The 10,644-nt window shown below is 39.8% G+C and overlaps 1 protein-coding gene across 6 annotated transcripts; it reads left to right on the top strand.

Annotated features, from left to right (window-relative positions):
- The first annotated feature begins 1,994 nt into the window (after positions 1-1,994).
- On the top strand, positions 1,995-10,620 carry trim101 (tripartite motif containing 101). 6 transcript variants are annotated; one of them, XM_037480965.2, is made up of 12 exons: positions 1,995-2,750; positions 3,524-3,733; positions 5,242-5,408; positions 5,546-5,720; positions 5,838-5,870; positions 5,993-6,088; positions 6,332-6,409; positions 6,744-6,899; positions 7,016-7,038; positions 7,200-7,324; positions 8,377-8,798; positions 8,951-10,620. In XM_037480965.2, the coding sequence occupies exons 1-12, from the start codon at positions 2,739-2,741 to the stop codon at positions 9,035-9,037; spliced, it is 1,584 nt and encodes a 527-aa protein (XP_037336862.2). In that variant the 5' UTR covers positions 1,995-2,738; the 3' UTR covers positions 9,038-10,620. The 6 variants fall into 6 exon arrangements, with proteins under 6 accessions (XP_037336862.2, XP_037336860.2, XP_037336865.2 ...); XM_037480963.2 differs by having other exon boundaries at positions 1,997-2,750; positions 5,227-5,408; XM_037480964.2 differs by having other exon boundaries at positions 2,002-2,750; positions 5,227-5,408; positions 8,380-8,798.
- Positions 10,621-10,644: the final 24 nt, after the last annotated feature.

The raw sequence follows: 10,644 nt of genomic DNA, 5'->3' as shown, positions 1-10,644 counted from the left end.
TTATGTAGTATCTAATTTTCCAGAATAACACTTATTCTTTTGTAGCTTTCCTTGATTCGTCACACACAAGTAGCACTCCACCTTTACTAGATGATGAAATATAGGAACACTGTGGTTGTTGGTGTCAACAGTTTTGATTTATGTTGTAATTGAGTCAGCCAGGCTAATTTATTCAATATATTTCCTTTAATTTCTCAATCTAACACTTTGTTCATTATGTATTTATACATATCATGAGACAGTGCAATATGAGCTAATGAAAAAACTCTAATCTATAATTATCTTCCAAAATGAAATGGCAAATTTAAATTGTGTTCAGCAAAGTTCACTGAAATCTTAGTTATGATCAGGCTGCTTAAATCTGATTTTCCTTGTTTTTAGAAACCTTTTTATAGTTGTTATGAAATTCGAAGGTGCTTGATTAAACTTGATTCAATCAAGTTCAACTTGATTAGTTTTGTGCTTCATGTCGTGTGTTCACTGAAATGCCCCATTGTTAAAATCCCTCCTTTTACTTTTTTGTAATTTTTCCAACTATTGACCAAACATGCAACAGTGTCTGAGTGTGTGCAGGATAAAGCCTGAAATACATTAACCTGGAGTCCAAAAACCTCCATCGTTGGATCTAAAACATGTCAAAATAAATAACAAGAACTGTTGAAGTTAATACAGCTGATATTAAAGCATTGTTTTATGTATTTTATTATGATTTTAATGATGTATTAACAACCAGTTGTTTTGCCAAGGGGATGTATAGAATTCTAGATGTGATCTATTTTGACATGAAGTGGCAATAGGACAGAGCTGATGTATATACACACAGTACATAGGGACTTAGAGGTCTTCTGTTCTTAGCATGGACAATGTTTGTGTCTGTCAGGCCGATGTGTGAGTAAACTAAGTCAATGAAACACTGTTGTAAAATAAATGTTTCTGTTGCTTCAGAGCCTCGCTTGTCAAACCGTCTTCTGTTTAAAAATGAAATTACAGTAACAGACAAAATGTTGTCTTTAACGAGCTTTGAGTCGCTGTGTCAGCTAAAGGCTTTATATTAAATGTTTCCTTATTGAAAACTTTTTTATCATCATGAAATGTTTTAATCTACACTTGTTTAATGCTATCAGCATAGATATGTATTCAAATATGTCATTTTAAGTGTCAATTGAAGTCACCGAGAAGAAGCATGTACGAGAAGAAAAGAAGTGGGCACAGATCGTTCTCGTTACCTAGCAACCATCTATGGTTCAAACTTACTAAACTACCAATACAACAACAAAAGAATGCAACATCAAACTAATTTTAAAAGTAATCTAGAAAAAACACACTGGTTAAGTATCCGAAATAGTGATGAACTACAAAAGTGGCTGCTAATTAAACTAGAAATTACTGGATGTAAAATAAAAATATAAGCCATATACTTCATATGAATGTGGTCAGACTCCGTAATTGAGTTCTACTGTGCGTAGAAACATAGCTGTACATGTATGGGGCGCCGTTTGTAAAATATTGCCTGTTCTAAAATCCTGCGCAGTTTTCATACATTTAGCGTTATATGAATAAAAAAAGCAGGACAATATTCACATGTCACTTTTTCAAACATTTAGAGACAAAATCGTGTAAATGCATGCAACAACTTTTCCAAGTACAATGTTTGGCAGTAACACAAAGTTGTTAAATAATAATTGTTAAATGTTATATATAAATGTTAAATATAAATGTAAATGTTAAATGTTATATATACATGTTAACCTTTTTGCAGGGGTCCCATTAGCCTGCAATAATAATAAGTGTCTGAAGATGAATGTGGTAACTATTAGTTTATATTAAAAGGCCCCAGTTAGCACCTTTAAGAGGACAGCGAGTGTGTGTAACAGTAGATGGAGCACTGCCCGGCATGGTCTTAAAGCGTCACTGCCTGATATGGTGTGTGTGTGTGGGGGGGGGGGGGGGGGGGGGATTATTTCAGAGGCACTTGGCTGAAACCCGACGCCACCCAACCCGAATCGGTCCCCTCACACAGACCCACTCGCGGCTGTGGCTGGCGAGGACGCGTCCAACAAACAACCCCAGCAGTCTCTGCTCTCGTCATTCGCACATTGGGAGGAAGGGAGTGAGTGCTGGCTGAGCCAGAGAGGGGGGGGCGTGTGAGGAAGAGGAGAACGGGGGCAGTAAGGACGTACTAGAAGGCGAAGAGCTGGGGAGACATCCTGTCCCCGTGGATTCGGTGTCCGAGGAGAGCAGGAGCAGGACAGATCACAAACCTTTGATGTGACTTTTCTGCACCTCAGTTTTAAACTACACATCTGTGACTTTCTTTTCTCACTGTAAAGTTTCACCAAGGCAACGAAAGCCGGACTGAACTCAAACCGTCCGACTGAGCGAGTTGGGTATTTCCAGAACCTGAGAAGGCCAACGTACCCCTCCTCTCTCTGTAGGAGCTGCAGCAACAACAACTGGGTGTCAAAGTAAATGAGACAGTGGGACATCAAACTGCCGTGTCACAGCTCCTCTCTGTGCATGTAAACATCCGAGAAATGCTCAGAAGCTATAAGAAGTAAATCAGTATTTCGCTGATCTCAACTCTGCGGTGAATTTGAATACTGTAACAGAGAATTGGTAAAAAAGAGTAGTATGTGATTGACTCTTAAGAAGAGGACAAAGGCCGGAGGAGGAACACCAACCGTCCTCCGACTCCTTAATGACAAAGAGGAGCTAACAGCCCGATCACAGCGGCTCAGATGGAGCAGAAGGTGAGTCAACAGGTGGACTTCATTCCGCTTTGACTGTTGGATTTTCTCTTTGAATGGTCCTGTTGTCAGCTTGTTTCATGTGTTATTTAATTTATCTTAAGTTTTTTGGTGTTGACTTGCTATTTATTGGCATTTCCTTTGCCTTTTTGAAAAAAATCCCCATAATTACCATAATGGTGGGTTGTATTTGGAGTTTTTGGTCAAACGTGTTAAATCAAACCAAATAGTAACAACCCAAGTGACCCCGCTGTGTAAGACATTACAAACATACGCAGCAAAACGTTATTTTAGTCCCAAGTTGTTGGACTAGTTTGAGATACTAATAGACACATGCATATTAAATAGCATTTCGCCTGTGCTTTTTCTACCACGACAAGTCAAAATGTCAGCTGTGAATAAAGGTCCAATCCACCATAATCATTTTTGGTTGAATATAAATACATAATGGAAAGTACAAAGTCCAAACATTTTCAGAGAAAGGTGTATCTGGAGTATTTACTTGTTACTTATTACAACAATGATCTTTCCCCTACTTAAGCGTCTAAAAGATAACAAAATATGGAAACCAGCTAACCTAAACCAGTGAAAACAATGATGTGAACTTGGTTCCTCCATGATTAATCCACATATAGTAAACAAATCTCAAGTTACAAAGTGTTTTTTTTTTTTTGTAGCCATGAATCAAATTAAAGAGATGTCTGACAGGGAGAAAATAAAAAATATCCCCTATGCTTCTTAATCCAACTATATCCATCACTGCGTTCATTCAACAGGAGGAGGTGGAGCTGGGCGGAGCGGCCACGTCTCTGCGGGCTGAGCTGAGCTGCCTGCAGGCCGGCGGGGGGGCGCAGGGCGACGCCACGATGGCCACGCTGCAGAAACAGCTGATCTGTCCCATCTGTCTGGAGCTCTTCAGCAAACCGGTGGTCATCCTGCCCTGTCAGCACAACCTGTGCAGGAAGTGTGCCAATGACCTGTACCAGGTCGGTGACGCGGCACGTGTGTGTGTGTGTGTGTGTGTGTTTCTGAACATACAATCCTCGCATGTGCTCACCTTTCTGTATGTACTGTCATACTGTGGGACTCCATTGTTCACATTAGAGCACTCAAACAAAGTCTGTGTCAGATGTGTGTCTCTGTGGGTTTGGGGTCAGTGGATTATCAGTGTCTAAAATGGGATGTGTGGAGGTTTAGCTCATGAACATCACCTGCTGTGCGCTATATTTACTGCAATTGTTCGGATCCCCCATGGTTGTGCGCGTGTTTTGATTACTTCAAGTGGAAGTACTTTGATTTTTTACGAATGAAAATAACACAGTTTAGAAATGTTCTGTATTATGCATTCCAATCATCATCATCTTCATTTCACTTTAGTTTCATATATCTCCAAAAATCTGCTCGTCTGAGGATCATAAACATCTTTAGAATATTATCATGGGAATCTGGACCAAAGACCAATACCTGACGTAACACTATTTCCAAACCTTTAATGCAACGTTCAGGTGCTTCCAGTGACATTTTACCACCCAGTGGGACTCACATGCACACCAAAAGCACACTTCACATGTGTGTTAATGTGCATGTGTGAGGTGCGTTGGATGGAAACACGATACTGTGTACTACTTCCTTATTGACACGCTCGTGTTTGTGACCTTCGACTCTGAGGAGGCTACAAAAAAACGGTGAGACAAAGACACAAGATATCCCGTAAACCTCCCCGTCGCCTCACCTTACGCAGCGTAGCTCGGCCTTCTATCGACAGCTTCCTCTAACGCTTCATCTTTCCAAACAGTCTAATATCTGAGAATTGGCCTGTGGATGCAGAAATGTTTTTTCCTAGGGTCCTCTTAATCATTTTAGACTGTTAAAAGACTGTTAAATTGTGTGAATTTTGAGAAAAGTGATATAAATTCAAGCTGCCTGTGTAACTCTGAGTAATAAAAAGCTGATCTCCCAGCAGCAGCAGCTGAAGCCTGTTAAAGGTCAATATTTCAGGACGTGTTACACCTCTAACCTTCCCTCTGCCTTTCTGCTTATCTGTCCTTTTTTTCACCCGTCTATCGCTCTTCACCCTAAATCTTAATTCTTTCCACTTCCGCTCAATTTTCGTTTATGATCTCTTGTTTTTTTCCCCTCTTTACCTGCTGAACTATCAATCTGATCTGTATTATCTTGTCATTTTTGGTCTTTTTGTTAGTGAATATTGTTAGTGAAATCCGTGGCTTGTTGCGGATCCTTCTGGTAATCTTGGTTAAATTTAGTGGCAGATCATTTAATTCATTCTTATTTTGCTCTTCCTTGTTAAAATCCCCTAGTTTGATGTACAAAAGCGACATTTGAGCAGCACTGTATTCTCATGCTGGATGATGAACAGGGGATTTTGCAGACATGTTTTCACCCAGTAACCCGGGTGTGTACATGCAGTCACGCAGGGTTGAGCATTCCTTACGTTCTGTCCCGGCTTACTTCCGTGCAGCCCTCCTTGTTCCAGGCTCGCACCACCGTGCAGGTGAGCAGCGGCCGCTTCCGCTGTCCGTCCTGCCGACAGGAAGTCGTGCTGGATCGCCACGGTGTCTACAGCCTGCAGAGGAACCTGCTGGTCGAGAACATCATCGACGTCTACAAACAGGAAGTCAGCAACAACAGCAACGCCGCAGGGTGAGAAGAGACGATTGTGACAGGCAGATATGAAATGTAGGTATGTGCTTCCATGACATGAATGCAGTGATTTGAAGATGTGGTGTTTCCCCTCTTCTCTCTCTCTCTCTCTCTCTCTCTCTCTCTTCCTCCACCAGCCCACTCCCTCCTCCTCCACCTTCTGCTCATGTGACCTGTTCAGACCATGAGGGCGAGAGGGTGAACATTTACTGTCTCACCTGTCAGGTTCCTACGTGTTCTCTTTGTAAGGTTTTCGGAGCTCATCAGTCCTGTCAGGTGGCTCCTCTGACAGATATCTATCAGCAAAAGAAGGTACAGAACATTCCTCTATCGTGGTGTGTGACAATTATTATTGTAAAGCTTTATTAATACTACGTCTATTCCATCTCCATCTGTCCTTCTGCTATTCGTCTATGAATCTACATGCAGGGAAAGACACCTGTCCGTTCTTTGATTGTCAAAGTAATTACGATAGTACTTTCGTTTTATGTGAAGTACAGAACTACAGTTACCAAAGGCTGCAAATAAGCATCAAATAATAATCAAAAGACTCCATATCAAATGCATTTCCTTTTGGTTTTCAGGATGAGCTGAGTGGAGAAGTCAGGTCTTTGGTGGCAGTGAACGACAAAGTCCAGGCGTTGATCAATGAGCTGGAGGAGACCTGCAAAAAAATAGAGGTGCGTGCGTGTGTGTGTGTGTGAGATTATTCTCACACATTTAACTAGTTGCTAACAAATGCACTATTCCTCTTATAAGTTTGATGAAAGCTACAGTTACCGTCTGTATTAAGAAATGACTATTTTAGAAGAAAAAACGTTGTCTGTTTTCACACAGGAAGTGAGCACAGCACACGTTCAGTTTCCAGTTGGGCAGATAAGCGTGCTGTTTTCATGAACTCACCTTCATGCTTCTCTCTGCAGGAGAACAGTAAGACTCAGAAACAACTCGTGTGTGAGAAGTTCAGTTGTGTGTTATCGATCCTGCAGGAGAGACAAAAGGTCAGCTGTTCTCTGCACGTTTTACACATTTATTATTATTATTTTATATTAACTATAAATAGAATAGTAATTGGCAACAGGCATTCTGCCGTAACACTGAGAGCAGCAGCAGATGGGATTAAACAGGAATTATACATATATATACAGACTCCTCATATATTTGACCTTATATGTTGTTTTTAGCAAGTTGGGAATGTTAATATACAAAATCCCGTATGTACTGTATATCCAAGTTATATGTAAGCAGTTAAAGTCATAGCAGCAGAAACAGTGCTCATACTCGGAGTGGTTTATTATTGTCTTTTTCATCATCACCATCATCTTCACTCTGAAGGCGATGACGCAGCGAATCAGCTCTGAGCAGGAAGAGAAGACAGGCCGTGCCCAGGCGTTGGCACGTTGCCATAGAGACACTGTGGGAGTCAACTCCAAACTGGTGGAGAGAGCCGTGAGCAGCATGGAGGAGCGGGACATGGCTGCATTTGTTCAGGTGCTCAATTGAGTTGATGTCTGAAGAAGTGTGTCCACAACAATGCCCGATAGATACAGTCATAATAATTGTCTGAGTCCAGAATCTCTTAAATAACACTGTATCATTTTCTTCAGAATTCCAGAGAGCTGATCACAAAGTGAGTACTGTGACATTTTAGGACTTGTTGCCTACTGGATGATATCATTTAGAAACACTTTTCTTGTTTTTCTTTTTAAATCTTTTCTGTTTCCTTTTCTTTGGTCCACTCTTTACTCACCAGTCCTTGGGTTTCATCTCCCCCCTTCTGTCTGTTCGTAGAGTGATCTCCGCGACCAGCTTCTCTCCAGCTGAGACACTGAAACCAGGTTGTGAGAGTTTGAGCCCTTACAGATTTAACTTCAGCAAACAAGAGAGGGCTCTGAAGAGCATCGACTTCCTCAAAGGTGGGAAGGGGGACTGCCTGGGAAACTGTATCTTTCTAAGACACCGTTTATTTTGCATTAGAGACGTTTCAGCAACATCAGTAGTTTCGACAAGAGACATTTTTGTCCACTTTGTGAAAGTGCTGTTAAATATTGACAGCCAGAATAGTAAATATGCTAAAACAGTGAAGTATACAACATTCTGATGTTTTTTTGTATTGATATTTAATGTCTATGAGTCCCATCAACAAATAGTTTGTAGCAACAGAATAAAAAGCAAAGTCTTTGTCGAATGCATTAAAAAGTCATTAAAGATAAAGCTAACTGTGAAAAGAAGATACTCTATTGAAAACCATAAAATGAAAATGAAGTATTTGCAGCTAAATTTCCATGTTTCTACAGTATTCTAGAACAGACAAACCAAACCATAGCATTTCTACACTGCCACTTTAAAAATGCAAATGATGACTTTGATAATTCTAAATTTGAGTGTATTTTGGTGAAATCTACAGACGCATTAAAAATAATTCGCCAAACACAACAATTTAAAGGTTTATTTCCACCAGTCTGGAAAAAAATGATTTTGAAGCCAAATGGCAGAAACAAAATCAAGCAGTAATTTAAAAACTGTGGGGTCAAGATACCCTCAAGATATTATATCTATATATATAAGAATATTTACATTATTCAGGCATTGACAGCATGTCAGCCTCCATGTGGAAGCATCTCAGCAAACTTCCCCTTAAAAGAGAATTGGACCTTAAAAAATGAATTGTATATTTGCTTCTAGTAGTAGTTTAAAATAAAAATAGCCACGTGTGGATGTCTTTAGCTGAAAAGAGACATGCTACACCAAAACATGCAGTAAAATATAACAATATTGTCTGTAATTGTATAAAAATAATTGCATAGCAACTCTTTAAGACCTGTTGATGTTGTATTAATTCACTGAGTTTATACCTAAAGATGAATAAAGCCCAATATTCAGCCAACAGACTTTTAATCATATAACGCTTTTAAATGTAACATATTAAAGTGTACATTCAGTCTAAACACGTATCGTTTTCTCTCAGCAGTTGAGCAAGATGTTCCTGAAGTTGAAAAGGAGCCTGAAGTTCCCAAAGATCTCTCAGTCCACATTGTAGAACCAAAACTCCACCAGGAAACCTCACCTCAGAACCCACAATCGGTTGTAGAACCAGTTATAGAGATCAAACCCACATTAATACCCCCACCAGTGAAACCAGCAGCACCAACATCAGCCCCAGTCCAACCAGCTCCAGGTCTGGTGAGAGACTCTGTGGAGCCTGCCAGGGCCGTTCTGCAGCCGAGGACAGAGGAGCCAGACTCAAATGATGGAGAACCCGCTCTGATGGAGAACAAAACAGAGGAGGAGGAGGAGGAGGAGGAGGAGGAGGACGAGGGATGTGCAGCTCCTGGTGCGGTTAAGGAGGGCGCCGACTGTGAAGAGCTGGAGGAGATGAGCACACAACTGGTACTTTCAGCTCCTCCTTTTCTTTCTTATGTCGATTAAAGGGACCCTGAGCCCGTTAACTCCAGTGCGTGTTCACTTGAAAACCGTTTTCATTTAGCGCCTCCTTGATCCCTCTCTTTCTCTCCCTTGCCCATCCCTCCATCTTCCTCCAGGTTGTTATTCTGCTCTTCTACCTGTTGGCCTTCCTGGTCCTCCTGCAGAAGGTTTGGGCTTACATCGGCTGCTTCGTCTGCACATAACACCAGCGGGAGACCCAACCATCCTCACTGCTGCACAGCTCAGGTAAACCTCTCCATATGTCCACTGCTACTTCACTGCTTCTGAAGGGTAAACTGCCCGGACAAAAGGAAGTGGAGGACAAAGAGAAGCTGCGGAGAAGATGTTTTACTGAGAAAGAAAGTTGCACTGCAGTCAGGTTCAATGAAAGATGTTTAATGTCATACCTGCACTCCAAAGTTACGCTATTTTTTTCAGCGATATGTGTTATGTTCTAACTATGCATACAGTTTGGAGATAACAGGAATAGATCTGTGCTGAAGCTGTGTTATTCCAGAGAAAACGTCTGACTTTGTTGTGCTTTTATTGTGAAAACTTACTGAGAGGAAATAGCTTTTTGCCATTCACACCAAAGGTCTTCACAACTGTCAAGATCATTGTTTCAAGTTGCATCAGCAGTCACAGTACAGCAGAGAAGAGGTAGTATTTGATAAAGGAGGAGTAGTCATTATTGTAATAGCTTTTGATGTGGTACAACTAGTTAGTGGTGAAATGTAAGTAAGTACATTAACTTTTTTTATGTACTTCATTTTATTTTATTCCACTTTATTCATCTGACTGTTTTGGTTACGAGTTAATGTCATGTAAAAACATTTTGAGTTGTGTATTACTATACTACTCAGAGTATACAAAATATCTAAACGTGTCACCCTGTGAACTGAAAAATGAAATGCTCTCACTTTTATTCATACGTGAATAGAAACATACAATATCTATTGTAATATTACACCATACTTTTGCTTTTCATACTTGAAATATATTTTTCTAATAATACTTGTTTTATGTAGGTAACATTTGGAATGCATTCATTTTACTTGAAATGGAATTGAATTTTTACTTTATGGTATTATTCAATGCAAGGATTTGAGCTATTTTTCCACCTCTGTCACTTGAAGTAATGGAGAACATATTACTTTTTTTTTCAATGAAGAAGTATTATTAGCTCAGACAGTAGAGGGGGAAATATGACTTTTAGTAGCTGTAGCCAAAACTAGTCCTATTAGAATGTTTACTCATTAGCATGTACCATAGATACAGGATATGAACAACAATGTCGCAATACTTTTTAATCTATTCAAATAATTTGGACAACACTTTTAGTTCATAAATATTGACAATCTCAGAAAATGTCTCATATAGGTATGTGGTAAATATTGTTTCTCTTTTCAATCAGAGGATATTAAAGGTGTTAACACAATTTTACAGGTGATATCAGATAAGTGGTAGTAGTAGGTGTTCCTAATGGGTAAGTTCTTAACCAGTTTAAGCCACTTTAAAACTGATGATTTTTGGATGTAACATTTTGTGAGGTTTGATATCAAAAACATTTTGGATTTTTTATGCAGCATTGTATGTGGATTTGTGAGTCTGACTAAGCACTTTCTTTTTTAGTGTTTGGTCAAAATAAACTAGTGTCCAAGGACAGAGTGGTTCAGATGAGATATTGGATGTGTTTCATGTTTATACATACATTGATGAAATAAGTCACTTTTTCGCACCTTAAGTGTGTTCTGTATAAATATACACAATAAATGATTAATACACAGGTCTTGTCAAATAATTGTGTTTA

The sequence above is a fragment of the Pungitius pungitius genome, chromosome 1 (assembly GCF_949316345.1).
Source record: "Pungitius pungitius chromosome 1, fPunPun2.1, whole genome shotgun sequence".
Classification (NCBI taxonomy): Eukaryota; Metazoa; Chordata; class Actinopteri; order Perciformes; family Gasterosteidae; genus Pungitius; species Pungitius pungitius.
This window is presented reverse-complemented; position numbering and strand designations above follow the sequence as displayed.